Source organism: Nilaparvata lugens, chromosome 5, assembly GCF_014356525.2.
Source record: "Nilaparvata lugens isolate BPH chromosome 5, ASM1435652v1, whole genome shotgun sequence".
Taxonomy (NCBI): Eukaryota; Metazoa; Arthropoda; class Insecta; order Hemiptera; family Delphacidae; genus Nilaparvata; species Nilaparvata lugens.
This window is the reverse complement of record NC_052508.1, coordinates 51731202-51743894: the sequence shown is the minus strand read 5'-3', so window position 1 is coordinate 51743894 and position 12693 is coordinate 51731202. Positions and strand designations below refer to the sequence as shown.

General features: G+C 35.0%; 1 protein-coding gene across 4 annotated transcripts in view; it reads left to right on the top strand.

The window, feature by feature from the left end:
• Nucleotides 1-719: 719 nt before the first annotated feature.
• Nucleotides 720-12693, top strand: part of LOC111064166 (trimethylguanosine synthase) — a 30547-nt gene continuing 18573 nt past the window's right edge. For 2 of the 4 annotated variants that reach the window (XM_022351850.2, XM_039428641.1), the window contains exons 1-6: nucleotides 720-1024; nucleotides 5148-5279; nucleotides 5890-6055; nucleotides 6890-7980; nucleotides 9375-9899; nucleotides 11994-12252. In XM_022351850.2, coding sequence (XP_022207542.2) covers nucleotides 5176-5279; nucleotides 5890-6055; nucleotides 6890-7980; nucleotides 9375-9899; nucleotides 11994-12252 — 2145 coding nt within the window. In that variant the 5' untranslated portion in view covers nucleotides 720-1024; nucleotides 5148-5175. The remainder of the gene's footprint in view (nucleotides 1025-5147; nucleotides 5280-5889; nucleotides 6056-6889; nucleotides 7981-9374; nucleotides 9900-11993; nucleotides 12253-12693) is intronic. The other 2 variants (XR_005571377.1, XM_039428640.1) reach the window with 2 other exon arrangements.

Genomic DNA, 12693 nt, shown 5'->3' with positions numbered 1-12693 from the left:
TTCACATCTTTTCCGAAAAATAAAATTATCACGCATCTGAAACAAACAGAAATTATAATTTAGAGGACAAGAGTATAAACTATATCCATAGATTCATATCATTTCACATCTTTTCCGAAAAATAAAATTATCACGCATCTGAAACAAACAGAAATTATAATTTAGAGGACAAGAGTATAAACTATATCCATAGATTCATATCATTTCACATCTTTTCCGAAAAATAAAATTATCACGCATCTGAAACAAACAGAAATTATAATTCAGAGGACAAGTATAAACTATATCCATAGATTCATATCATTTCACATCTTTTCCAAAAAATAAAATTATTATGCATCTGAAACAAACAAAAATTATAATTTAGAGGACAAGAGTATGAACTATATCCATAGATTCATATCTTTTCAGAAAAATAAAATTATTACGCATCTGAAACAAACTTTTAAAATTCGTAATATTAAAATCTTTAAATTCATATTTGCGCGCCTTTTTTGGAGAACGAAGCTTTGCGCGCCTTTTTTGGAGAACGAAGCTTGGAACAAGGGATTCATAGAGCTACATATTTTGAAAGCAAACTATTCCACCTGGAGCGCTGAGAGCTGCTTACGTCATGGATTAGCTATATATAGTTTGTTTACAATGTCGACAGAGTGGTAAATGGCTTGTTTACAATGTCGTCCGAGTGGTTTGTCGTCCGAGTGGCTGTCTCCCGCTCCCCACGGTCAGCTAAAATGCTGATTTTTGATTCTGCTGCTCCTGCTGCCTCTGCCTCTGCTTTCTGTTGGTGCTTAATTGTGTGTTTTATTATAATTCATTATCTTGACCAATTTTAATCATAAACATTATATTAACTAGAAATAGATAATTGTAGCTGTCGGTGCATTTTCACATAGTTTTGTTACATAGTTGAAGAAGATAAATGATTTGATTTAATTGCAACACCAATGTAAGGCGTTAGAAACTATGGTATTAATTATTGTGGATTTATCATGATTTAAATTTGGAACATATTTCCTATAAGGTTAGTGCTGTTTTATAAATTATTCTGAATAGAAATCTACACATTTGGGTCTAAATATTTTTATAAACTACGGGCCCAACCCGTTAGATTGTAGTTCGAACTGATACTTGATGATACAAAAATAGTATTTATCTCTTTTTCTATTTTTATATACAACTTCAAGTGTTATATTTTGTCGAATTTATTTTGATGTCAGTATTTTATTAGTTTGATTTCTTAGACAAAGGTTTTTATAATAAAGGCTTTAATGTCCAGCATTAGAAAACTTAATAGGTTAGGTTGTACCTAGTAACCTGTTGTGATTTATAACTCTTATGTAAACCATATTTCTCAGTTTGATTTTAAAATATTTCAAGTCACGTAATATTTACATTCTATATCACATTTTGGAGAGGAAATTTTATTAGACCTGAAAGTTGATATAACTTAACTATGAATTTTTGAACCATATTGAACCAGCAATAGCATAATTTTCTAACCTACAATAAGCTGCATATACGATCAAGGGGCAGTCAAGGGATCCTTTTGTTACAAATCTTTTCACCCAGTGCCTGGTACCAAAGCAAAGTTTAGTTACCGTACCAACAATAGTATTATACTAAAGAGCTACACTTAAACATCGTAATTGCTCGACTATTCATCCATTCTTGAAGTTTGAAGAGTAAGATGAGATTTTGCTTTACTAGACCTAGCTAAACTATTATGAGCACTCCAGGTAAGCTTATCTATCATGTGCCATTAGACCCTTCTTGAATTCCAACAATTTCTTAGCTGAATATTTATTCAACTCGCATAAGTTACATTTAGGCCTATTTATATTTAATAGGTACTAATCCCATGTCCTCAAATGCTTGATTATTGCCTATTCAAATTCCAATGCTACTGTGGATTATTTTCCTGTTGGAATCTAGTAACTATTCATTAAAATATCAACAAACCAGGTACAAATAGATAATAAATCTTATGTTTGCAAAGCTGAAGTCAAGCTAAATAATTAAAAATAATTGGCTTTAATTTTTGTGATAAATAATTTTAAAGATCCCCAAATCCTGAAATCCCTTACCGTTCTTCAACATGCAAGAAGATACAGGAAATCCGAAATCTGCCAATACATAAGTATATGTACAAGATGCCAATCAATCTGTAAGCTACCTATTCATTAAATTTCAGCTTAATTATTAGCGTTGCCTTCAATCATTTGATTTTCTGAATTGTCATGGTGATTCAGGCCTTGGATGGCCACTTTTTTTGTCTTCTGGTCCTGTAGGAACTCTATGACAGAATACAGGGGCTTCAAAGTAAGACTCACTCTCATCTTATCCTCCTAGTAGGAGGTAGTGTCTCCTAATTCCTTTTTCTTAGGCAACAGGTTGAAAAGTCTTAGTGCTAACACTGGAATCGAGCCCTGGTTCCTTTACAACTTGTATCTTGATGTTCAAATTATCTGCTGGTCTTGTATGAAATTGATGGCTAGCAAGTCCTTTATCATACTCTCCTTTACTCTTTTACATGCACCAGGAGATCCAATCAATACTGGCTAGATAGTCAATATGTTCAAAACTAAGAACAGTGGTCCGCAGTGATCAATCAATCCTTCCTGCTGATGAAAATATCCTCACAGCCTTCATTATTTGTAGCAGCAATATTTTCTTTGTCTCAGCTGCATGGCCCTGCAGTAAAAAACCATAACTTATGACTATTGAACAATGAGTGGTAGGCTGTTACCATATAATCTGCTTGGACTTGGACAGATGAATTCTATTTTCTTATGAGATGAACCCTTGACTGCGTGACCCCACAGTAGAAGTCCATAACTTATGCGGCTATAGAACAATGAGTGGTAGGCTGTTACCAAATAATCTGCTGGGAGAGTTGAGTTCAGTTTTCTTATGAGATGATCCCTCAAGAGTTTGCGACACAAAATTGTAACACATGCTTATTCCAAGTCAGTTGGGATCCAGAATCGCAATAACTTGACTGAGAACTAGGGTCTGGCAACAAGAGAGGTCAGCAAAGCAGAACAATGGCATTGGTATGAAACCCAAATAGGGTTTCTGTTTGCCACGAAAACACGGTGATCATTGAATAATTACGAACGCAACATGGTAGATATATATATATGCCTTTTTGATGCTTTAATGAGGAAACTCTGTTTCACCTTTTTATGAGTGGGTACCGGTAGCAATCAGTTTGTGGGGCATATTATGGAGGAGTGTACTAGAACAGCCTACCTGTGTTCATAAGAAGAACACAAAATTCACTAAAAGTATAGTAACTTAGTAACTAAAGTATAGTGACTATACTATAGTTAATCTATAGGAAATCTTAGCTCTATTCATTTAGCGTATGGCGGACACATGTAACACACATGTCTCAAATACCTACATAAACCTTATTTGAAAACGTATGTACAATGAATGAAGCATCTTAGTCATTCAATTGGAAGAACAATTAATTGGAAGTTTTTACTTGTAGTATAGGCACTTTTAGTGACTAATTGAATGACTAAGATGCTTCATTCATTGTACATACGTTTTCAAATAAGGTTTATGTTGGTATTTGAGACATATGTGTCCGCCATACGCTAAATGAATAGAGCTAAGATTTCCTAACAAAAACATTCCTTGAAATAATATATCATAGTCCTGGTAAAAACGATCTTTTCTTTTTATCCACCTTCAACTTTTTATAAATAAGTAATATCTCTCTTGAATAGTTCACGGAAAGTGTTTCAAATTTGTTCTTATTCTATTAGAATTTTGTGGAAGGTTCTTCAAGGTTGAGAAGACTATATTAACAAAGTTTTTCCTCAAACTTGAAGAGAACAAGTTGTGATGCCAAGAAACTTCACGCCTCTTCTTATTCAAATTTGATTCAATTAGTTCTAATTGCGCTAGAAAATCTTCCTGGAGACGATAACTAGAATAATTTTGTAGGTAATTATTCAACTTTGTATTGACAACTTTTATTGACTAGTACTATTAAAACAGTTCCTTTCTAAACTATTAATTAAAGTAGTTTGCAACTGTTTAGTTCTGTTTCTTATTCTTTGCAGTTTGTAAATGTCAGTGTTTAAGGTATTAATTATAACTTTGAAATGATTTTGTCGTCTAATCAACGTATAATTGCTTTTTGCGCTCATTATTCATTGTATGGAAAATGAGTTCACGATCACTTTAAATTCTTATTATCAAAGTAAGTGAATATATTCAATTTAGTAATTCGATCAATTAGTTTTGTCTCAAAATCATAGCTTATTATAATATCCACTTACAAAATAGAACCTAATATCCTAAAGCAAATTAATATAATTCATATTGTCAGGAAAAGATATAGGTGATTTACTGTTGAAAAATGCTTTATCAATTTCTTCCAATCATTTAAAATAATTTTCTTGAAAAATTTGGATTTCCTGCAAGTTCGATAACTATATGCTCGGCTTCACCAAGCTCGATCAATACATTTGGACATGGTCAGACTGGGTACGCTCTACACGAGTGCACTGGAATTATCGATAGTAACTATCGCCATAGTAATCATATGTTGGTGGACTCGTTGTAAACTTTCCTGTATTCGACCATGTTCAAATGTCTTGACCGAGCTTGGTGAAACCGGGCATAATGGACTTGCTTTGAATCAAGGAAAGCATTCAGTTAGTCTTTTTGAATTGAAGCATTTTATACCGTACTGTATACATATTTATAGCATTCATGAAAACTATTAGACTCATTTAATATTTTTTATAGTCTCATGTAAAATTCACCAAGATTGGTCAAGAAATTTGAACATTATGAAACCGGAATTATAGATAGAAGCTATCGCCATAGAAATCATTTGTTCCAGTGTGCACTTGTTTCAAATCGTAGACGACTTGACCATGCTCAAATGTCTTGACCGAGCTTGATGAAACTGGGTATTAATGTTTATTTGTCCTTTCCTCTACTTTTATTTGAGCATGGTCAAATAATATAATAAAGATATTGATAATATAGATATATATTACCTCTATGTATGTAATATATGGCATCAGCTTGTTTAAAGTTATCAGTAATTATTATAATCTATGCAAACATTTGTGGCAATATGCGTCAGTCTTGTTTTGACGGATTTATTTTACTTCCAGGTGCCCTACAACTTTGTTCTGTGTGGAGATGAGTGAGAGTAACAGTTATGAATCACTGGCTGAAATTATTTTCAAAGTCAACGATGACGTAGATGATGACATCTATTGTCTGTTCAGTCGTGCCGTAATCTGGTGAGTCATCCGAATGTCATTGCTAAGACGAATATTCATGTTGCATATGAGAAACCTCTTTTTAATTACAGTAGGATATATATTTTTTTGGGAATGCTTAGCTAAAATATCAATTTACTCCTAAAAATGAGGCATCAAAACACAGGAGATAAAATTTTAATTTATCAAAAATAATCATTAATTTACGACAATCACGTATTTTATTTGTACGCAAATCGTATTGATGTATTTGCCAGATTAGTCAAAACAATTTCAAGGTGAAAATTTGAATATCAAAAATAGACGTGTGAGGAGAAGTTGGATAGTAAAAGTGTGTGATTATACACCCAAGAATCAACCTATGGTGCGAATGTATCTTGATTGTTAGAGCAATTTGCTCATTATAATCGGGTGTTCCCATCTAGTAAAGAACGTGATCATATCAAGTTGTTCAAGAAACTCTGTGATCCAAACCTCAATCATTATGATAATGAAACCTCAATCGATATTTTCCCATTACTGAAGATAACTTATTTCTAATTTTTGTTGATGTGAAGAAGTTGAGGCAAAATAACGAGCAGAAGTGAAATTTACCATTCAGTTTGAAAAATCAAGTTGAATGTGTTTTCAGGGATAAGTTACTTAAAACACAAGCAGATGCTGAAATAACGGAAGAGCAGTGCAGTGCTGTGTCTGCTAAAAAGGAGTTTGTCTGTGAAGAAGAAAACGTGGTCAAGTTTTTCAATTCTTCGACTGAATCTCCACCGCCCACTAAACTCTTCAGAAAGCGTGATCATGTAAGTAGATTTCTATCGGAAAATGTGTTGACCCTCATTCTGTTTGCTGGGTTATGTCCACATGAACTTACATTAGACGATGAAATGAACATGTATTTGGCAGAATTTGAACACACCATGCCTGTAGCCACTTGTAGTCTCTCTGCTGACTACAGATGCTCTACTGGCAACGAATCCAATGTTGACAGTGATGAATTATCCGTAGTCTTTTCATATCGCTGTTCCGTTGTGCCCCATAAAATTCTATTATCTCATTAATTTCCATCTATAGAATTCTATTATCTATGTCATTTCCAAATGGATAAAGAAATGAAAGCTTTTTCAACTTTTTGTACAGTTTCTTAGTGTCTTGTATCTTTGTGCCCCACGTAATTCTATCAACTTGTCTTCTTTGTCATTTTTAAATGGATGAAGAAATACACGTTTTGAAATTTTTTGTACTGTATCTTCGTAATTATACAGAGTGAGCATCAATTATTGACAATATTTCTTAGGCTAATGAGATTCAAAATGATGACTAATTCTGGACAGTGTCCGAGCTCTTTAGGTCATACCTGATTGAAATTTTCAAGAAACCTTCTACAGTATTAATTTTCAAATAAAATTTAGGAGATTTATAATGGTTTTTCTAGGAATATGTACCAGGATTCATTTAAAACTAGAATTTAAAAAAATAATAGTTCAGTTATTTAACACCATCTTTATAAAATTGAGATATTTTTATTGGTTGACGCCATACGCCAAATAATAATGTAATTATTTTTAAAATCAATAAATTATATTCATAAATTGTAATGAGTAATTATAAAAATAAATATTTTCTATTTGTTGCAGGATGAAGTAGTTAGCTGCTACTGCAGTGCTTCGCACTATTCTACCGACGAACACGACAGCCTGCGTGAGAGCAGCACTCTCCACCACAGCGACAGTGGCGCAGATCTGTCGGAGAGTTCGCGCGACTTGGACTGGGAGAAATACTGGGCAACTCACGGTGAACGCCTTATATGGGAGAGCTGGATCTCCAAGTACGGCAACTACATTGATCCCACCTACCTACAAACTACAGCTTCAAACGACGATGAAACCTCGTTTTGCATTCAGAACGAAGACAAAACCAACCAGAGAATTTCTTTTAGTGGGTTGCTGGATGAACTGAAGAGTAAGACTGATTGTTTCAGTAATTTTGATAGTGTAGTTGAGGTTGTGGATGGTGTGAATCATTCAGAGGACTTGTTGGAGAGTAAGGATAAGGTTGATGGTGCGCAAGGCTCAGATGAGATCTTGGAGGGGAATAATTTGGGAGAAGTGTTGAACCGGCGCCTGTCTGATATCTCAGAAGACGGCCGTTCTGGGTCGGGGCGTAGTGAGGCGTCATCCTCCAACAACGAAGATTTCCGAGTGGGCTCTAGTAGCAGATGCTCGGGCAACAGTTTTGCGCTAACTGCTACAACAGATTCTCTGACGAACGTCACTCGTATGACGGTGTCGTCTTCTGACTCAGTGACAGACGAATCTTCCGGTGGAAGGAGTAACTCGCTGCTCTCGTCAACGACCTCCCAGAACGAGGCCGATCAACAGTGGCAGATTTTGTGGGCGGAACACTTCAACGAACAATACTACAACCATTACCAGGCGTTCAATTTGAAGAATCTTGTCTCGACAACAAAACTGAAAGACAACAGTTGTGTCGGAGAATCGTCGAACGATGTCGGAGATGCAGATGAGGTTAGCCTGTCGGATCCAATTACTTGTCTGCTCAATGATGGCAGTCAGATGGACTCATCGTCCGACTTCCTGGATGTGAGCTCGTTGAATCTAAACGACTCGTCTTCGTCACTAGTGATACGTGAGGAGAGTGCAGGTGAGGCTGCCGTCAACGGTTCTCCCAGAAGTCAACGACCCAAGAAGAGTGGCAAGAGACAGCGGTAAGTCACAAATTTAGGTTTTCATTAGCTTTGATTTTTTCATATATGATACACATAGGACATGACGTCCTACATTTTTGCGTCATCACAACGAAAGGCTTAGGCCTAGAGAAAAATTTTGTTTAGGTTAGGTTTTTGTATTTCCGATTCTTTCTTGTTTATTTTTTCTTTGCTGCTCTATTTGAGGTTAAATTATTTATATTTTATTGTTACATTTCACTAAAGTACAAACAAACCATGTTGATAATGATGCTGTTGCTTGACTGGTTGGTCGAATTAGCTCTTCTGTTTGAGGTGTGTTAAAGTTCTGCAATCGAATAACGTAAACGTAATGCAGCTCATATATTTCTCATTGATTGATGAATTGGCTGGTATAGCTGTGAATAGACTGTTCAGTATGGGTCCTTCTGGGGTCTGTTGCATAGCTGTTTGTTGATTAGACCAGTAACCTAATCGGATATTGTAGTGCTACTAAATTGAAAATACTACAGTAATATGCAAATAGAAAAGTGATTGCTAGAAGTCTAATAATATAATCAATCAGTTCCTTACAATATATTAACTTGAAAACTGATTGCTGAAAGTCTAATAAGATAATCAGTTCCTCACAATATCTTTACTAGAAAACTGATGACTAGAAGTCTAATAAGATAATCAGTGCATTACAATATCTTAACTAGAAAACTGATTGCTAGAAGTCTAAGAAGATAATCAGTTCATTTCAATATCTTATCTTATCCATTTAATTTCGTACACTGTATTTCTCCGAAGTTGTTATACTTATAATCTTGAAATTGAATAAAAATATCATCTATTGCTGTAGTTGCCAACAAGCTTCAACAACATTGCTACTAAACTTTGATTATGTTTTACTAGTGAGACGCAAGTTATAGCATTGTCAAATGAAATACATTTGTATAAAATCTTGAGTACTAGTATGTACTACTCATACTACTTAGTACGAGTATTTTTATTGAAAATATTAAGTACCTACTCTTTTCTACTGAAATGCATTCATTTGCAGAATCTTCTCCATTATAAACTCATGAATAATAAATATTACATTGCATTTATTATAAATAATTTCTTCGTAAAACACTTAAAAATATGGTGGCTAATTATTAATTAATGGCTACTCATTAATTCCCAATAGTGTTCAAATTAGGTTTATCATTTACATGAATTATTTTTTTCATTCATGTAAATTTCTAATTTTTAACTTGCAAATGATCAGTCTAAAACAACAAACACTTGAAAATATAAGATTGCTGTAGTGTGGCATGGCAGTTTTGAGACCCATTGATGGCTAAAATATAGGTTCAATAACATTGCATCATTGAATTGTTTATCACTTTTCAATAAGCATTAATCATCGTTTGATCTTTCTTTTCTAGAAAATCGAAACCGCAGAGCAAGATATCAATGTCAATTGGCTGGACCTTGCGTCAGCTGAGGAACGAACAAAACACTGAATCAACTGATCTGACCGCGGACTCGAAAATGGAGAACGATTGCGATGTCAAGGATGCGTCGCTACCTGTTGGTGAAGTTTCCAACGACAGTGAAGCTGAATTTAGTGAAAAAGACAAGGGACTACCAGTTAGTGAAGTTGTAAATGATAGTGCAGCTGAGGGTGAAAAAGTGAATGCACCACCGGGTGTAAATGATAGTGAAGTGAGGGATACTGATGATGTAGGTGCCGATAGTGAAGTGAGTGATAGTGAAATGCCGCCTGACGCCTGTAGTGACGACACACTCGCCGTTTCGATCAACGAGAATGAGAGGGAGCGAGTGGACGAGGGTCCACGAGTCGAGTCGAGTCAACTGACGATCGACGAGTCTGGTTCTGAGGCGAATGAGAATGTGACTGAAGGCTGCTCTGTGAAGATGAATTGGCACAGGATCGCTAAGGAAAAGAGGTGAGTTAAATCTTTGTATTCAGGTGTTATTGCTCAATTATGATTTTGAAAAATCCTATCAAATGTGTCTTTAGGGATCTATTTACTTTGATCCAATCAACGAAGAACTTCGTCTAATAGAATAGAAAACCCCTATAAACTTGAGTGTAAACAGGAAATGTCATTGGGTAAAACGGCAAGGCAGAACATAGAAAAGGATCTCTCTTCCGATAAACCTCATACGAGTAAATTAATCAATAAATAGGCTTAAATAAAACAGAAAAAATCTAGTGTGGTACACTCACACAATTTTCCTTGCTCATTGATCCTTGCTATAAGCCTCATTCTTAAAAGAGGATAACTTAGGGGAATAACATAATGCCAATTGGCGGCTAAATAATTAAAACTACGATTATACTATTGTTATTTTTTTCAGAGTACATTTTCCTTTGTTTGAATTATGAAATTTAAGGATTTTTCAAAAGTTGTCAAAACAGCTGTTCTAAAAATAAAATATCATATTTTTCTAATAAAAATATGTGCTCTTTTGAATAAACAGTTCTACCTACCTACCTCACGCACGAGAAGGAGGTTACAAAGTGAATTTCTCAAGGATGGGTGGATCACCTGTCAGTTTCTCAGGGAGGAGACTCATGCCAGTTAATAGAGCTGATAGAAATTCAACAAAATTCATTCTTCTCAGGAATATTACGGAGCTCCTGCAATTTTCCCAGAAATGAGACTCATGTCAGTTGATAGGGCTTATAAATAGCTATCTAGGGTATGAATTTGAAGAAAATCGTTAGAGCCGTTTTCGAGAAAACCGTGAAAAACATGGTTTTTAGCCATTTTAAATTGCATTTTATTGAATTCCTATTGTCGGATCCTCATGGTATAAGGACCTTAAGTTTAAAATTTCACGTCAATCGGTTAATTAGGAATGGAGTTATCGTGTTCACAGACACACACACACCCACACACATACAGACCAACACCCAAAAATCATGTTTTTGGACTCAGGGGATCTTGAAACGTATAGAAAACATGAAAGTAGGGTACCTAAATTTTTTTGGAAAGCAATACTTTCCTTACCTATGGTATTAGGGCAAGGAAAGTAAAAACGTTTATTGAATCAAATGAACTACCTTAAGCAAACCTTAAAGAGGCTGTTCGACAAGGTACCATATACAAAACATGTACAGATATACAGTTCATATCAAGCTCAAATATACAAAATATACATAACAAGCACAAATATAAACTCTAATGAAGTACCAAGAGTGTTAACCGTCCAACTCTATTTTACATGGGAGTAAAAAGCAGAATGAGTAAGGGTGTGATTACATTGAATGCGTTTATTTGCTTGGTTATGCATGACCAAGCGCTCAGGTGAGAAACAAACTATGGACAGAGCAATAGGAATACTCACACTGAACACATGCACGTACTGGTTGCGTTTAGTGTGAGCAGTTGTATGCACGTCACAACGTGTTTGTATGGCTCTTTCCAGGTTTTGTTATTCGGTGCATGCATGATCTAACGTGCAGTCGCACTTCAATGTGATCACACCCTTACAGTCCAAAATGATACTTATATTTGTATAGAAGCATCGAAACACCACCTATTTACAGATAGTTCAGTCACGAGAATAAAATTTTTCTTGAAGCTTGAAATGTCAGTGGCGGTAACGGCAGCGTAGCTTTCCCCTTACTGAATAAAAAATGTTAATTTGTTTCTAGTTTGTCGAGGTTTCAAAGAAATACTTAATTACACCACAATCTAGACTGGTCCACCAAAATTTTCCTCGGAATGGAAACCGTAACAATAGACCACAAAAATATCGAAATTCAATAACAATAGGCGACCACTGAAGGGTCACTAGAACTTTACCTGTCCATCCATTGTTTTCGGCGGCCCGTCTCGTTTCTTTAACCGTTTTACTGACTATAATTATCAAGAGATTTCAGAACTCATATTTTCAGTCCGTTTGCAAAATGTGAATAGTCTTTTTGCAAGTCGATTAAGTATGATAAGCATCCCATACTGTAGTAGTTTTGTACTAATCAGCATATAAAAGCATGACCATTTATTCAATGATGATTTAATTTGTTGCAGAGATAAGCAGAATGCGGACAGGGCGAACTCAGCATTCAACCTGATGGGATATGTTTACGAAGCAGACGAAGCCAACAAAGCCAAGCCGGGCTCTGTCTACTACTGGAAGAAAAATATAAGACTGCAAAATAGATTATTGAAGATACACACAAACAGCTTGATCAACAACAAGCCTAGCCTTAATAAACATATCTATTTCGACGACGAAGATGAAGACATCGCTGAGAATATTGTGTCTGATGTCTCAGCACTAGATAAGGTGAAACTATTTATTTTCATTAACTTTTCGAAATATAGACTTCTTAGTACAAATGAATACAATAAACTTGAAGATATTACGAACCACTCCATATTGTATTCTTCTTAAATTGAATAATAAATCTTAATTTTATACGGGAAAAATAAATTTGTCTATTAATAGATTTTTTGAAAAAAAAATAGTTTGATCTTCGGGGAGGAGGAGGAGGAAAAAAGGAGACGTGAACCCTACAACATGGAACAGCTGAGAAAGGATAAGTTAGATCAGAAAGAATTGAATTAATGTGGGCAAGAACACGAATGGAGCAGTCGAACATAACATAATAGTGACCCAAAATATTGATTGGACATGCTCTCTCAAACGAGCTATTCGAAAAAAATAGTATGAGTTCAATAACTTGAAGAATTTATTTATTAGTTCAATAAAAATTCATGCAAAGAA